This window comes from Prorops nasuta, unplaced genomic scaffold (assembly GCF_024137725.1).
Source record: "Prorops nasuta isolate Cenicafe-Biocafe unplaced genomic scaffold, Cenicafe_Pnas_1.2 PNAS00014, whole genome shotgun sequence".
Lineage (NCBI taxonomy): Eukaryota > Metazoa > Arthropoda > Insecta > Hymenoptera > Bethylidae > Prorops > Prorops nasuta.
The window spans coordinates 5,111,733-5,127,628 of record NW_027116811.1 but is presented as its reverse complement, the minus strand read 5'-3'; the positions used below and the strand labels follow the sequence as shown (position 1 = coordinate 5,127,628).

At 35.6% G+C, this 15,896-nt stretch overlaps 4 protein-coding genes across 5 annotated transcripts; 2 read left to right on the top strand and 2 right to left on the bottom strand.

Annotated features, from left to right (window-relative positions):
- The first annotated feature begins 257 nt into the window (after nucleotides 1–257).
- LOC136778318 (uncharacterized) lies at nucleotides 258–2,799 on the top strand. Its single transcript, XM_066735063.1, has 6 exons — nucleotides 258–508; nucleotides 857–1,153; nucleotides 1,254–1,365; nucleotides 1,479–2,063; nucleotides 2,136–2,351; nucleotides 2,424–2,799. The coding sequence occupies exons 1-6, from the start codon at nucleotides 261–263 to the stop codon at nucleotides 2,640–2,642; spliced, it is 1,677 nt and encodes a 558-aa protein (XP_066591160.1). The 5' UTR covers nucleotides 258–260; the 3' UTR covers nucleotides 2,643–2,799.
- Nucleotides 2,685–5,140, bottom strand: LOC136778319 (protein SHQ1 homolog). 2 transcript variants are annotated; one of them, XM_066735064.1, is made up of 7 exons: nucleotides 4,846–5,140; nucleotides 4,314–4,692; nucleotides 3,833–4,237; nucleotides 3,470–3,757; nucleotides 3,253–3,407; nucleotides 3,137–3,184; nucleotides 2,685–3,009 (listed from the first exon to the last, which is right to left on the bottom strand). In XM_066735064.1, the coding sequence occupies exons 1-7, from the start codon at nucleotides 4,986–4,988 to the stop codon at nucleotides 2,832–2,834; spliced, it is 1,596 nt and encodes a 531-aa protein (XP_066591161.1). In that variant the 5' UTR covers nucleotides 4,989–5,140; the 3' UTR covers nucleotides 2,685–2,831. The 2 variants fall into 2 exon arrangements, with proteins under 2 accessions (XP_066591161.1, XP_066591162.1); XM_066735065.1 differs by lacking the exon at nucleotides 3,137–3,184 and having other exon boundaries at nucleotides 2,686–3,009.
- A 2,639-nt stretch (nucleotides 5,141–7,779) lies between these two features.
- On the top strand, nucleotides 7,780–13,425 carry RpI1 (RNA polymerase I subunit RpI1). The gene is made up of 4 exons (XM_066735055.1): nucleotides 7,780–7,888; nucleotides 7,965–8,173; nucleotides 8,246–13,036; nucleotides 13,109–13,425. Exons 2-4 carry the CDS (start codon nucleotides 7,996–7,998, stop codon nucleotides 13,204–13,206), a joined length of 5,067 nt encoding a protein of 1,688 aa, XP_066591152.1. The 5' UTR covers nucleotides 7,780–7,888; nucleotides 7,965–7,995; the 3' UTR covers nucleotides 13,207–13,425.
- Nucleotides 13,244–14,836, bottom strand: LOC136778323 (thioredoxin-2-like). Its single transcript, XM_066735072.1, has 3 exons — nucleotides 14,678–14,836; nucleotides 13,724–13,960; nucleotides 13,244–13,642 (listed from the first exon to the last, which is right to left on the bottom strand). The coding sequence occupies exons 1-3, from the start codon at nucleotides 14,699–14,701 to the stop codon at nucleotides 13,562–13,564; spliced, it is 342 nt and encodes a 113-aa protein (XP_066591169.1). The 5' UTR covers nucleotides 14,702–14,836; the 3' UTR covers nucleotides 13,244–13,561.
- Between the last annotated feature and the right edge of the window lie 1,060 nt (nucleotides 14,837–15,896).

Genomic DNA, 15,896 nt, shown 5'->3' with positions numbered 1-15,896 from the left:
GTGTGGGAGGGATGTTCAGCGTTGATCCACTCCAGTACCATATGACATCAGAAAAACTCTGCCAGTCTACGAGCGAGCTGCATGCATAACAGATCGACGCGCTGCTTCGCGTTCTTTTACCAGAAGACCACTGCAGACGATCAATTTGCGATCGAGTTTCGCGAATCGTACGATGTTACTGGATTGAACCTTTGGTGTGCAATTCCGTCGATAAGAAAATAAATTTTTCTCGGTGCGCGTGAATCATCGAGCTGGAAAAGATGCTTTCCTCGAGATTAATGGTCGTGATCCTCGGATGCCATTTGATCTTTGACTCGATGGAGGCTTCGGCTGGGATCGACATTCCCGGTGGTTTCGAGACTTCTGCAGGGATGAAGAAACATCGGAACGAACCTGAGGAGTTTGGTCAGTGCAGTTTGGCTACTTTTTGGGAGGAACAATTGGGTGTCGTGAATGTCTACGCTTTCCTCGATGTTACTTGGAAATACAGCTATAAACAAACCGTGATGTAAGCACAGTAATTTTTTGTTTTTTTTTTTTATAAAAGTGATTTAATTATTTATTAGTGTATATTTCAAATTTATTAATTTAGTTATGCACTAGTATACATCTCAAATCTACTAATTTAATTATTCACTGATATACATCTTAATTCTATTAATTATAAATTATTCACTAATATACATCTCAATTCGATTAATTTAATTCAAGCTGAAAATACGAAGAAAACAAATCGAGTCTATGTTTGTGATGTAACATACAACGTAATATGTCTTACATATATATATACTTAATGTGTAATCAAGATTTCCTCTGCAGTCCCATAGTTGTGACCGAATAATTCGTTTATCGTAAGGTTGAAATTATTGAAAGAAAGACTGGAAAAGAACGGCTTTACGGATATCCTGTTCTTTGTCGTGGCAGCACCGCCGGATTTTCTGCCGGACACATTGGAGGAAGAAATTGAAAAGGCTGCTTGGAAGGAAATCTCCATGCTGGAACAGAGGGAGTTGCAGGATATGGACGAGAAATGGATTCACAAGGCCCTTAAGGACTCCGATCCAACGGAGTTGCTGGTTCTTCATGATAATCCTGAATTACGAATTTGGGAGAAATTCCACGCTTCCAGGGACCAGATTCTCGTCATTGATAGGTAATTTCCTCTGATGATGATCCTCTATTTACGAACTGCATATATATATATATATATATATATATATAGAATAATAGTTTAATCGATCTTAATGGTCCAGATGCGGCAGGCTCACGTACCAAGTAATAGTGCCCTGGAGCATTTTGTATTTCCCTTACGTGAAGGCTGCCATTCTTTCGACTTACAAAGAGGATCCTTGCGGACTGTGCGATGTAAGCATCCGCATTCTTCTTCGGCATTGATTCATTCCCCAATTAGCTTAATTAAACCCATTGAAATTCATTTGAACGCTCATGTAAATGTAGAGCTTTTGATTTACATTTAGCTTTCACCAGTAGCTAACGAGACGAATGGCCATCAGGAGGAAGAAGAATACAAACCGGAAACTACGACGGAGCTGAATTTGATAAACACTGAAATTCCTGAAGAGTATTCGATTTTCGAGTCTTCGTTCGACGATCGTGAAGATTTTAACGCGACAGAGTCTGTAAATGCCACGAGGTCCAGCCTCGAGCCAGTGACCTTCAAATTTATCGATTTCGACGCTGATGGTAATTCTTCATCGAAAGGCTCGGACGTTGAAGAGAGTCCGGTTGCTGAATTCGTAACAATGTCCGATCTTCCGGATGTCACAACGACGGAAATTAATAATTTTGAGGTGGGGACGGAGTCTGTGGGAAGAGGAGAGATTTCTTCTTCTTCTTCTTCGTCTTCGTTGGTCGATGCTCCGGTGACTCAGGATTCGATAAAGTCTCTTGTGCCGATCCGAATAATAATGAGGGCTCCTCATGTTCACACTGATGGTCAGAGAGCATCGAATAAAGAAAATTATTTGGTTCTGAAAACGGGAGATCCCAATTATCACGAGCACATTAAACCTGGATGGAATGCGGGCTTACAAGATGATCAGGTAATTTCATCTTTTTTGTAGACACCGGGTAGGCTACTGAATATTTATCATTTACGCGAATCCTCTTTTAAGAACGAAGATCCACGAGGTAAGGGGAAAACCGAGAATCAGCGGAACATAACTGAGCTGGCTGAACGACAAAGTACAAATCGTTTAATTAAATTTATTTATGACAAGGACGAAAGTCCAGGACTTTATGGGGAAGTGGCTGATTATTGGAGGAACAGCGAGGATGATGAAGAGTCTGAGAATAACGATAACCAGGCAAATGTTACTCATACCACGCAGGTAGTATTAATTAATTTTGTGATAAATGAATTGTTAATTAATTAATGATTAATCGATGTTTATCGATTTTAGCCTTCGGTAATGGATGAAAACTTGGAGGAAAATTATTCTGTGACAGAAAGCAGCACTGATTTTGTGCCAAAGTCTGATGAAGTGAATGAAACGGAAGTAAATAGTTTCGTGAAGGAAGACGAGGGGATGGAAGTCAATAGCGCTGATGAAAGTAGAAATAAATTGCTTACACATTATAATAGGTTGTTACCATGGATTTATTACGTTCTCGTAAAATAAATAAAAAATTGCTACTTTAATAAAACATTTCTATCAATGTTTTTTTTTTACCTGTATTATTTATTACCGAGGTTTATAAATTGATTTGATATGATATAATGTATATTATATTGGTAAGTTCGTATAAAACATTACAATTAACAAAAATAAATAAATCTCTTAGACGTTTAATAATTGAAAGGTAGTTTTTTATTCATCATTAGAGCAAGAGCTTGAACTACTCGTTTCTGAATCCGTATCCGAGTCACTGTCACTACTGTCGTTGGAGCTAGACTCACTGCTGTCGTTGGAGCTAGAATCACTGCTGTCGTTGGAGCTAGAATCACTACTTTTTGTGTTAGAGTCCGAGTCGTCAGAGTCGAGAGATCTAGAATTGTTTCAAATTAAATTTATTACAACTAATCATCTTTTTTTGAACATCTCATAGGTAATAATAGAAGCGGGCAAATTAATGATTAAAATCACGCATTAGTCTAGCAAAGTAAAATACTCACAAATTTCTTATAAAAGATTTATCTTTTTTAAGGAAAATGTTTTTCAGCCTTTAAAGAAACATACAATAAATAAAATTTTAAAAAACTAATACTTTAGCTATTTAAATAGCACTTACGTCTCATCTTCTTTCTTCTCGATTTGCAATTCATTTATCTGATCCAGCATTTCGTGTACAGCATTCTCTATAACAAGATCTTCTTCTTGAACAGTGTAAGCAGATTCATCGATATCTTCTAACTCTAGGGCCACATCCTCTTTATTAGGATTCACCTGAAGCGACGAATCGTATTTTATTGTTTGCAAAATTTATAGCATTACAAATAGAAACCTACATTGGCTATTGCTGGCTTTAAAGTTTCTATCAGAGAATCTGGTATTTGCTGCAACCATATTAAATAATCTTTTATGTACAATTGGTTTAACATATGTCTTGGCTCGTACGAAGTATTGAAAAGCTTATGTATTTCGCAGAAACGTTTTATAATATATTTTCTTCCTAAATCAATAACTTTTTTTACATCCTCCAGTACTTTCATAGCCAATTCCCAATTTCTAAACAATGGATAACACAATGACCTTCTTACACTTGCTAAAATAGCCTCCTCCATATTATCAAATGTCTGAAAAAAATATTAATCGTACATTTTACTTCTGTAATTTTTTATTTTCATGATGATATAAATGCAAAATGTTACCTCGAACCAGCACAAGGTTGAACTTAATTTATTTATAGTCCAACCACTTTCAACAGTGTTATCCCCATATACAGTTCTAGTGTTATAACAACTACCATATAAAATGTCAACCAAACTAAACAGAAGATGCTGAGTTTCTTCTTTACTCAATAAATATTCTTTATTAGGAAGCTCTTTTAACAAATCAACCTCCTCATCTGTAAATGTAATTGCCTCCTGCTCCAATGTTTCCCATTCTGGTGCATACATCAAATAAGGCTCTATACATTCTTTTTGAATTAGATCTGCTATATAATGTTGTTCGTTAAAACTTTCCAATTCATGTCTTTCACGCATAGACCTTCGGTCGCTCTTTGAAGTTTTGTCTGGCATGGGTAAATCTATGATTTCCTTGATCCATGCTGGCTAAAAGATATTCTATCGATCAATTATAAACAAAGCAAAATTCTTTAATGAAATTGAAAAACAATAAAATATGCACCTCAAATGTTGTTAAAATCCCTGACATTTTATTAGCAAAGCCATATTTTGGAGCATTTATTAATAAAGACACATTTTCATCTGGAGCTTGTTGATGAATATACCAATTATCTCCAGCATCTGCATCATTTGAATCACTAGTATCATTTAAATTTTCATTGATATCTTCAGACTTTGCAGAAGGATTTCCAATTACTTCAATGGTAGGGGCAGTGTTATTTTTCTTTTTTGATGGAGCTAAGAGAGACGTTATCATATCCAAGTTCTCAAAATGCTCTCCTTTATTTACTTTAGAAAATTTGAGTACGAAATCACCCTTTTCGCAATCATAGGATCCACTTGATTCATCATTCTCTTCTATCTCTCCAGGCAATTTTAATCTAAAAACATATCTTTTTAAAATATGCAGGAAGACTTTTAACAAAGGATAAAAAAAATGTATATTTGGATGACAAGGATATTTCTATATAGGTTTAATTCTTGGCTCTTTTACTTTGACAGTTGATTTTCTGTCCTTATGAATAATAAATTACCTAAGGTAATATGGGGTAGAATAGAATCTAAAATCATCTCCATCTACAGATATTTCAGTATCCCTTATAACGGAATAAGGGGCATGCACCGTTATAGAAACTTCATTTTCCGTCTGAACTATGCCAAAACGTGGAGTTTGCATTATTCAAAACTTTGATAAATTCTTAAACAAGTCAATTATTACTTATTCTTATGTAAATTAGCGTTTTGCTAATAAAGTTAAACTAAACAAAGATAACTTCAGCCAATTCAACTAAAATACATTTTTATGACAAGTGCATGAAAAGTGGCTGTTTTCAGCCTAGTTTTTGGAACCGAAAGTAACTGTTTTCATGCTAGTCTTACTCGCACATGCGCAATAGCGGTTTACTTTACTTTCGTCCCTTGGGAGTTTTCAACCCTTTGTAAAACGATGGGCGTATTCCACTTAAGGCCAATAACGCCCATAATATATAATACGTGTAACGTGAACTATTACATTATAAAACATTATTAGCGGTTTGGGTGGAATACGCCTAATGTATGTGTATATATATGTTATGACTACTTATGACCGCCAGAAATGGCGTCTTTGATGCGTTTAGGGAACGCATACCAGGCTGGTGGTAATATGCAAGTTGGTAGAACTGATAGTATATAATTTAGTTATTTTCCTTCCCCCCGCCTATCCATTTGACAGGGTAATGCTGGGCTAGTGGACATAAATTACACCAGCTTCTTCCGACAGAAAGAGAATAGCAAGCCTGTCCTTCTCTAAATGTATTGGTAGAAGAGAGAGGCTCTTATGTGAACTTCTACTAGAATCCAGGCGTCCGAAATTCAACGGATAGGATTGTCGTTCTCTGTTTAGCAAATGGAGAACTCATTGTGTCATTCTTCAATCAGATTCCTACGCCAATGTGACGATTTTCTAAATATTGATAGGTTGATACCACTGGACCTATCTGTGCGAGTAAATTAAAGGTGTAGTAGTGAGAGCGGACCTTTAATCAAATGAGTGTAGTATTTATTATTTTGATTAAATAAGTTGAGTGTAATAATTTATAGTTATTTAGTTGTTAAATAAATTTGTAGTTCATTAAATAAAAAGAAGTATAACTTAAAATTGCTCTTTTAATAAATTAATAATATTTATACACACTTGAAGGGGAATTATTTATTTGAAATAAATTTAATAAATATTTAATATGACAAAAATATAGTTTTATTAAGACCAGATCAACAGTGGTGAGTTATAAGACAAAATTATACGGTGCAATCTTTATACTCAATAAAGTATACAAACCCTAGTAGCATTTTCTGTCTACAGATTCTGCTGCAGATCTTGACCTTTTCTGTTTCCGCCATGGCGGGGAATCTGGCCTGCAGTCCCTGCAGATCTGCAGTACAGGAGTTAACAGGAGCTTCCTACAGACTGTCTACAGAAAGTAGACAGATTCTGTATGAATTCTGCATTGTCGGAATGAGTGGTAAGTCGGTAACTTTAACGGAATTGAAATTTATATCGAATAGACAGACAGTTGATAAGGTAGAGCAAGGCTTTGCCAATCGGATCGGTAACTAAATTTATTTTTCTTTCACATTTCATCAAGCATAGATAGTCAATGTAGAATAACTGTAAGCACATTAATCATATTTTCTCCTCAGTAATATCTTAATTACAAGGTCTTATATTAATGTTGTTTCATTAAATTTGTTTCATTGCCTTGATTATTTTTTCCAAAAAGAACCTGTAATATAGAAAAATAACAAAGAATCATATTTAAATAAATTATTTATACAGTGTACAATCGTACTATACTTATCTAATAATGCAAATATATATATATATATATATTGATATTTTAAAGACATAGCTAGTATATTATAGATATTTATAACATCATGTATTGATACTGCCTTATTACTGCGTTTGAAGTCTTAATGAGAGTGTTTATGTTAGAAAGATTGTGCTTGGTAATTATATATCCCCTGCGTTGATTAGATTGTATATTAATGCAACATACTATACAACTATTACTATTATATTTTAATGCCTGGAAAAATAAAAATTACATAGTGTTGTTATAAAATCTTTTTGTATGATATTTTGTATACTATATTGAGTATAAAGATTGCACCGTATAATTTTATGTCTTATGACTCACCACTGTTGATCTGGTCTTAATAAAACTATATTTTTGTCATATTAAATATTTATTAAATTTATTTCAAATAAATAATTCCCCTTCAAGTGTGTATAAATATTATTAATTTATTAAAAGAGCAATTTTAAGTTATACTTCTTTTTATTTAATGAACTACAAATTTATTTAACAACTAAATAACTATAAATTATTACACTCAACTTATTTAATCAAAATAATAAATACTACACTCATTTGATTAAAGGTCCGCTCTCACTACTACACCTTTAATTTACTCGCACAGATAGGTCCAGTGGTATCAACCTATCAATATTTAGAAAATCGTCACATTGGCGTAGGAATCTGATTGAAGAATGACACAATGAGTTCTCCATTTGCTAAACAGAGAACGACAATCCTACCCGTTGAATTTCGGACGCCTGGATTCTAGTAGAAGTTCACATAAGAGCCTCTCTCTTCTACCAATACATTTAGAGAAGGACAGGCTTGCTATTCTCTTTCTGTCGGAAGAAGCTGGTGTAATTTATGTCCACTAGCCCAGCATTTCCCTGTCAAATGGATAGGCGGGGGGAAGGAAAATAACTAAATTATATACTATCAGTTCTACCAACTTGCATATTACCACCAGCCTGGTAAACGGTTCCTAAACGCATCAAAGTACTATTTGTCCAATGTCCAATTCCGTTGTTCCTGTCATTCTACGATCTTAAACCTCATATTCCTAATTTCACGTTGATTCGGGGGCCAATCAGCTTCGGCTATGCAACATTGAAAGCACATGGCATGGCACAGGCAAACTACGCAACTACATACATATGTATGTATGTACATGCTACTGCTAGTCCACGACATTCCGACATGTGTTCGGTTTTTTTTAATAACATAAGATTGACATGTAAGTAAACACAACTTATTTGTAATTTAAAACCACGTGCACTATGTGTATAAATAAGATCAACTTTCATTTTCAGAGCTTTAAGAGAAATTCCACCACTGTAAAACATGAATAAATATAGAAAACCTCGTATGGCTGCGAGGCACTTAGATATAGAATCTTTGATGTTCTCAGTATTTACATCTAATGATACTAGAAATTTAAGTGTTGCTAAGATTAGGACACCTTTATCTTTTAATGTCTTAGGACATCCGCTAAAAGGAGGCCTCTATGATCCAGCTCTAGGTATAATCATAGTACAAATAACATTGGTTTGATTATAAAATGAAAAAAATTAATAATTGTAATATCTTACAGGTCCTTTACTAGAAAGTTCAGATCCTTGTGGAACTTGTGGTCAAAACGTTTTAAGATGTCCAGGGCATTTTGGGCACATAGACTTACCAATGCCTGTCGTAAACCCATTGTTTCACAAGACTCTTTGCACCTTGTTAAAAATATCCTGCCTTAAATGTTTTTCGTTACAAATCCCAAAACATGTGAAGCTGCTATTGTTAGCCAAATTTAAATTACTAAAACAAGGTTTTCTCAATGATGTAGAAGGCTTGGAACAAGAAGTTATGGCTGTTATTTCTAATCCAAACAATGTTGAAGAGGGAGAACTTGAATACATACGTGATATTATAGATACTTATATTCAAAATCTTCTTAATCGAAGCAGATTTATCCAAAAAGATTCCAACGAAGCTACTTTCAATAATAAAAATATGAACATGCAGTGGCATATGTTTGCTGAAAATGTCCTGAAACAGTGTGAGGCCAGACAAATTTGCAGACATTGCAAGGAAGCGATCCCTAAAATTACAATTATGAAATTCAAAATATTTACATCTAAAGTAACAGAAACCACGTTGGTATCTACAGTTTCACGAGGAGTGATACACAAGCTGGAATCTGTAATGATAATGCCAGATCAATCCAAGGAATATATGAGAAAAATTTTTCTCAATGAAAAAGATTTTATGGAGCTTATTATACCATGTTTAGGAATGGTGGACATTAAACATCCAACCGATGTTTTCTTCTTCGAAGTAATACCTGTGCTTCCACCAATTGTCAGACCGGTCAATTTTCTGAATGGCCAAATGGTCGAGCATCCCCAATCTCAAGTGTATAAAAGTATCATGCAAGATTGTTTAGTTCTTCGAAACATTATTCAAGCGATTCAAGATGGAAATACAGACCAATTGCCAGAAGAGGGACGGATGGTGTACGAGCAGATTAGAGGTAGCACTTCTGCAGAGAAGTTACACAATACGTGGCAATCGCTACAAGCAAACGTGGATCATTTAATGGATCGTGAATTGAGTAAGACTTCCGAATCAGCACTTTGTCATGGCCTGAAACAAGTAATAGAAAAAAAGGAGGGAGTTATCAGAATGCATATGATGGGTAAAAGAGTCAATTACGCTGCGCGCTCTGTGATAACACCAGATCCAAATCTGAACATTGATGAAATAGGAATTCCAGAGGCTTTCGCAATGAAATTGACTTATCCGACCCCAATAACACCATGGAATGTCGTGGAGCTTCATCAGCTGGTGCTAAATGGTCCAGATATTCATCCTGGAGCAACGATGATCGAGAATGAAGATGGGTCAATAACTCGTCTCATTGGAAGCAATCTTTCGCAAAGGGAAGCCATTGCTAAACGACTTCTGACTATCACCGAGAAGACAAATCGCTTTTTCAACGGAATAAAAATTGTCCATCGTCATCTGCATAATGGAGATGTTTTACTTTTAAATCGACAACCTACATTACACAAACCTAGTATAATGGCCCATAAAGCACGTATTTTGAAGGGAGAGAAAACTTTGCGTCTCCACTATGCCAATTGCAAAGCTTACAACGCAGATTTTGACGGTGACGAGATGAATGTTCATTATCCCCAAAATGAATTGGCAAGGAGCGAAGCCTATCACATTGCCAATGTGAGCAATCAATATCTGGTACCAAAGGATGGAACACCTTTGAGTGGTCTTATTCAGGATCATGTTGTCTCTGGTGTACGTTTAACAATGCGTGGACAATTCTTCTCCAAGGAGGAATACATGCAGTTGGTCTTTTCTGCACTGTGCGTCGACACAGGACATATAACCTTGGAACCACCGACCATATTAAAGCCACAGCGACTTTGGTCCGGAAAACAAATTATATCTACCATTATCGTCAATCTTATACCATCCAATCGTGGCAAAATAAATCTGACTGCCAGCGCAAAAATCACTGCCAAGGAATGGGAGGTGCAAGAGCCACGACCTTGGAAATCTGGAACTCCATTTAGCAATCCTAAAACCATGTCCGAGGCTGAAGTTGTCATTAGGAATGGGCAATTGCTTTGCGGAGTTCTCGATAAAACTCATTATGGAGCAACACCTTTTGGTCTTATACATTGCATATTTGAATTGTACGGCGGAAACTGTTCTTGTAAAATACTCAGTGCATTTGGAAAATTGTTGCAGACGTTTTTGCAGAGAGATGGGTTTACTCTAGGCATCGCAGATATTTTGATCAGACCAGAAGCAGACGAGAAACGCAGAGAGATTATCTCTGCCTGTAGACAGATTGGCGACGACATCCGTAAATCAATATTCGAGGACCTTGAAGACGCGACAGAATCCCAAATAACAGAGAAAATGGAAGAGTCGTATTTCACTGATACCAAGTTTCGAGCACAAGTTGACCGGAAGTATAAATCTGCATTGGACGTTTACACAAATGATATTAATAAAACCTGTTTACCAGCTGGGTTATTGATGAAGTTTCCTGATAATAATTTACAGCTAATGGTGCAATCCGGAGCAAAGGGATCTACTGTAAACACTATGCAGATCTCGTGTTTGCTAGGGCAGATTGAATTGGAAGGTAAAAGACCACCTTTGATGATCAGTGGCAAAAGTTTGCCGAGCTTTAAGCCCTACGATTCGAGTCCAAGGGCTGGAGGTTTCATCGATGGTCGATTTATGACTGGGATTCGACCTCAAGAATTCTTCTTCCATTGTATGGCCGGTCGAGAAGGTCTCATCGATACTGCTGTAAAAACTAGCAGATCTGGATATCTGCAGAGATGTCTAATTAAGCATTTGGAAGGTCTGGTGGTAAGATATGATTCGACGGTTAGAGACTCGGATGGAAGCTTGGTTCAACTTTATTATGGAGAGGATGGCCTTGACATACCTGGATCGAGATTCCTGAAGAAGGAACAATTGCAATTTTTAATAGACAATAAGAAGGCTATTGTAGATGAAATGGAACTAAAGAACTTGAAGGAAGACTCCAATTACGAGGAGATTGAAAAAACATTCAAGAAGATTAAGAAATGGGAAAGCAAAAATGGTGATTGTATGCAAAAGAGAAGAGTCAGCGAATTCGCCAAATTTTCAGCGGTCAATATTAATCCTGCCAAGCCTAAAAATAAGGTAATCGATGAGAATTGTGGACGTAGCAAAGGTGCATTATCCTTAATGAGGAAGTGGATTAGGGCGGACGATGAAGTGAAGAGTATTTTTAGAACTCAATGTGCAAGATGTCCAGATCCTGTTAGTGTAAATTACAGAGAGAACGTGGAGTTCGGTTCTCTTCCGGAGAGGTTGGACAGCTTAATAAACGAATACGCCAAAGATAAAAGTATACCTTACTACTCCAAAATAAAAAAGTCCGATTTAAGGGATCTTTTATCGATTAAGGTATTGAGGAGCATCTGTCCAGCTGGAGAACCAGTTGGATTATTGGCAGCCCAATCTATTGGAGAACCATCAACACAAATGACCTTGAACACTTTCCACTTTGCAGGCCGTGGAGAAATGAACGTAACTTTAGGTATCCCAAGATTGCGTGAGATATTGATGATGGCGTCAAAGCAGATTAAAACACCAAGTATGGAAATACCGTTTAAAACAGATTTGAGGAACGTAACGAAGCAGTCTAATAAATTAAGGCACAAATTGACCAAATGTGTTTTGTCAGATGTTCTCCAAAATATATCGGTAAATAGAAAACTACAATGTTATCCTCAAAGGCAATTGGTGTACACGCTTGATATAAAATATCTTCCTCATAAGTGTTACAAGAATGAATTTGCTGTGAATCCGAAAATGGTGCTTCGGCATACAGAGAAAATATTCTTCAAAGAATTATTCAGGGAGATTAAAAAGGTAGGGAAGATTGCGGGTGAATTGTTACACATCGAAGAGGAAAGGAAACGAAATGTCAACAAGGATTTTTCGATGGATGAGGATGATCCAGTTGAAGCCAACAATTCCAGACCAAAACCTCGATCAGATTTAGGGGAAAATCACGAATCTTCTGACGAGGAGGAACCTGCGGATGACGCTGATGCCACTGTTTCAAGGTCGGTATCTCGTCACAAGGAAAATAAGGAATACGATGATCCTGAGGATGAAGAAATGGAGGATGAAGTAGTTGAGAATGATGAGGAAACTAATATTAGGGAAGATAGATCATCAGCAATAGAGGAGGAAGCAATTAACGATGATGAAATTATGAATCAGTGGAACTATACAGAGGATCAGCGAAGAAAAAGAGATGTAGTAAGCATGTATGTATACGCCAAAGAGTATGACTATGACAATGAGAAGTTCCTATGGTCTAAGCTGATATTCTGGCTACCATTAAAAATGATCAAAATGGATCTGCAATCTATTATTAAAAATGTTGCCAGTAAAATCGTTTTGTGGGAGACACCATGTATCAAACGAGCATTTACATTCCACAATAATGCAGGTGAAACTGTACTGAAAACTGATGGAATTAATATAGTTGAAATGTTTCAATATGACGAATTATTGAATTTAAATAAACTATACTCTAATGACATTTATGCAATTTCACAAACTTATGGGATCGAGGCTGCGAATCGTGTTATTATAAAAGAAGTCAAGGACGTTTTTAAAATGTACGGAATTACTGTGGACACGCGACATTTATCATTAATCGCAGATTATATGACGTTCGATGGAAGGTTCCAACCGCTTAGTAGAAAAGGGATGGAAGACTCAGCTTCGCCGTTGCAGCAAATGAGCTTCGAAAGTTCTTTAAACTTTTTGAAAAACGCTACTTTACAAGGTCTTTACAACTATTTTTTTATACAAATGTGTTTTAAGATTACTTATGTTAATTTACTATTTCAATTTCTAGGAAAAACGGATGACTTAATTTCGCCTTCTAGTCGATTAATTATTGGCCAACCTTGTAAATCAGGAACAGGAGCCTGCTCTATGTTGTTGAAAATTTAAAAAGCAAAAAAAACTGAATCATCGTTAGGAGCGTGAATTAGACTTAGATAAATATTTATTTAAAGTTGTAATTCATCAGAAATGTATAAATGATACAAAGCGGCATAACGTTTAAGTTTTGAATTTGGTAAATCAATTTGTCAGCAACATTGAACATGTGTATATTCTTTTATATATATAAACATATTTTTGCCAAGAAAATAAATACAATAAAACTGATTATGAAAAATTTACTATCTTATATTTTTCTTATAAACAAATTGTAAGCTTTATTACAGAAATGTCTTAGTGGCATATCTGTTTACAGCAGTGCTAGTAGCAAAGAGACAATTCTGTTTAAAAATATAATATATATTTAGTCAGCGCTAGGGGCTGCATAATGTTGGTGAATTACTCCTAACAGTTTATCGTAGTTAGCTCCAGAGAAGGATTCAAGCTAAAACAAGATTATTCTTTTGTGAACTAGAGCACTGAAAAAGCTTTAAAATATTTTATATAAAATTATTCACTATCTTACCACTTTGCCTTCTTTAATAAAAACAAAGGTGGGCATGCTGGCAATATTATATTCAGCAGCAACATCTTCGCATTCGTCAACGTCAACTTTAAGAAAAACTACATTTTCCATATCTTTGGTCTTTGCCAACTCTTCTAGTTTTGGTGCAATCATTTTGCAAGGACCGCACCATGTGGCAAAAAAGTCAATAACGACCAATTTGTCCCCAGCATTCTTCAGCTCATTTTTCAAATCTTCCTGGAAAGTAAAATATACATAAAATTAATTTTGAATTATAACTGATACTTTTAGATATGTCTGTGAAGCTACGATAAATATGAGTAGTATTTTAATATCAGTATGATAACAAACACATACAATCAGGTATGATAAGTTATCAGAAATATTACCAAATTATAATATTCCCAGTCGGTAAATGTAAAAAAATCAATTTGTACAGCTTCTAGAAAGCATCTTCCTGATAACCATTTATTTGTAGCACCTGTTTTTAATCTTCAAATATTTTGTGTTTATTTCATAATTCAATTGTTGTCCCGATTCTAATAATAATGATGATTAACGCGGGCAATTGTCTCAACAACTATGACACAAATGAGTGTGGAATCTGTCATGGATAATAAAAAGATACATTTCCTAATGAAATCACGTGGAAGACCCGGCAAAGCCTCATCTTGAACATATGCCGAAAAACTTATTCGCTATACACAAATTTCCACGTAAAGTACTAACCGTGTTTTAAATAAATGCAGCATGAGGCATTGGCCAAAATAAAATCAATGTTTTCAAGGACGATTGTTTTGTTGGAAAATTGTGATATAATCGAGTCATACACGCCACAGTGGAATACTTTACTCTGTTTCAAGGTTATTTCGCCATAAGCCATAGAAAAGTTAGTACAGATATTACATTGTCAAAAGGAAAATCGATAAAAGTTAGAATAATTATGCCACTTACGGAGTCTTTAATGTGTTTCGTCATGTTGAGAAATTATTGGGAGCTGAAAATATGACTGCTTCGTAGGTTCGTAGGCAACTACCGCAACTACTGCAACTAAGTAACTAACCTGACCAACGAACAAGCTTTGGCTTCGCCAACGGCCAACGATGATTTCTCTCTCTGTCTCGTTCCCACTTCCCACAGTCCCACCAGTTCCTGCTCGCTATTGACGCATCGCGTCGTACTCGAGTAATTCAAAATAGAGGGAGAGAGAGGGAGAATAGCAGAGGACGATAAAAGAGACAGGAGCAGGGTATATATGTATATATATGTGTGTGTGAGATGCGTGTAGCAAACCCATACAGAAATACAGCTTGTAGAGCCCGTCCGCGGCCCGAGTGAGTTGCTCGATTTTCCGAAGAGCCCCGAAGAAGATCGAGCGCTTAATTGTTACTTAATTTTTTACTTCTGCTTTTTTTCTTTCACAACAACGAAGTATAAAGAGGAAAATATCGAGAAAGGAATGTTGAGAATATAGGTTCGCAGCTCAAATAAAATACGATCAAAAATACACCTGTAAACGTATGACTTTTTCATCATCGAGTTCCATTTTTTCCTACATAATACTATTTGCAGAAATGACGAAGAATTAATATTGACTATGATACTTGACATTACTGATAAGAATTGATATAGTTCAATATTATCTTATGGTTTTATCCTCATTAAAATTTGTAAAGAATTTAATGCAAGGCCAGGGTCCGTCTTACCGGAAACGCGTTATGCAAAAACTGTATCCTCTTTTAAAAAAAGCCATCTTTAGTGGGAAGCAGGATGTTCTGTTTTTTAATTGGCGATGAGTGGAAAAAACCTAGAGAATTCTGTAACTCTTTTATTAACGCATAGACTAGCATCGTACTAAGTAAGTGAAAAGGGAAAATCGATGATGTTCCTTGAAAAATGAATGACGTCATATCAACGGTCCTCCAGCATGACGCGATCGCACACAATAGTGACTCGTACTAATATAAACTCATACATTTTATACATTGATAATTCGATAACAATTTTCACGTACAATTGTTTACGTATAGGTGCCGAAATTCATTTCGCCATTTATTTTTTCATCGTATCCTCTCATATTATACTTTTGACCCGCGCGTGCTTTAATTAAAAATTAATCGTACGAAAATTATCTGGATCTCATTAATAATTCGTATTTTCTGTTTTTGCAACG

Coding starts and splice junctions, on each gene's coding strand:
- RpI1 (XM_066735055.1), top strand. CDS start 7,996: ATGAATAAATATAGAAAACCTCGTATGGCTGCGAGGCACTTAGATATA. Junction 8,174..8,245: donor CCTCTATGATCCAGCTCTAG/GTATAATCATAG, acceptor AATATCTTACAG/GTCCTTTACTAGAAAGTTCA. Junction 13,037..13,108: donor GAAAAACGCTACTTTACAAG/GTCTTTACAACT, acceptor TTCAATTTCTAG/GAAAAACGGATGACTTAATT.
- LOC136778318 (XM_066735063.1), top strand. CDS start 261: ATGCTTTCCTCGAGATTAATGGTCGTGATCCTCGGATGCCATTTGATC. Junction 509..856: donor AGCTATAAACAAACCGTGAT/GTAAGCACAGTA, acceptor GTTTATCGTAAG/GTTGAAATTATTGAAAGAAA. Junction 1,154..1,253: donor CAGATTCTCGTCATTGATAG/GTAATTTCCTCT, acceptor TTAATGGTCCAG/ATGCGGCAGGCTCACGTACC.
- LOC136778319 (XM_066735064.1), bottom strand. CDS start 4,988: ATGCAAACTCCACGTTTTGGCATAGTTCAGACGGAAAATGAAGTTTCT. Junction 3,408..3,469: donor TAAAGCCAGCAATAGCCAAT/GTAGGTTTCTAT, acceptor TCGTCGCTTCAG/GTGAATCCTAATAAAGAGGA. Junction 3,185..3,252: donor GAGAAGAAAGAAGATGAGAC/GTAAGTGCTATT, acceptor GTTTCTTTAAAG/GCTGAAAAACATTTTCCTTA.
- LOC136778323 (XM_066735072.1), bottom strand. CDS start 14,701: ATGACGAAACACATTAAAGACTCC. Junction 13,961..14,677: donor CGAAACACATTAAAGACTCC/GTAAGTGGCATA, acceptor TTTACTTTCCAG/GAAGATTTGAAAAATGAGCT. Junction 13,643..13,723: donor TTATTAAAGAAGGCAAAGTG/GTAAGATAGTGA, acceptor ATCTTGTTTTAG/CTTGAATCCTTCTCTGGAGC.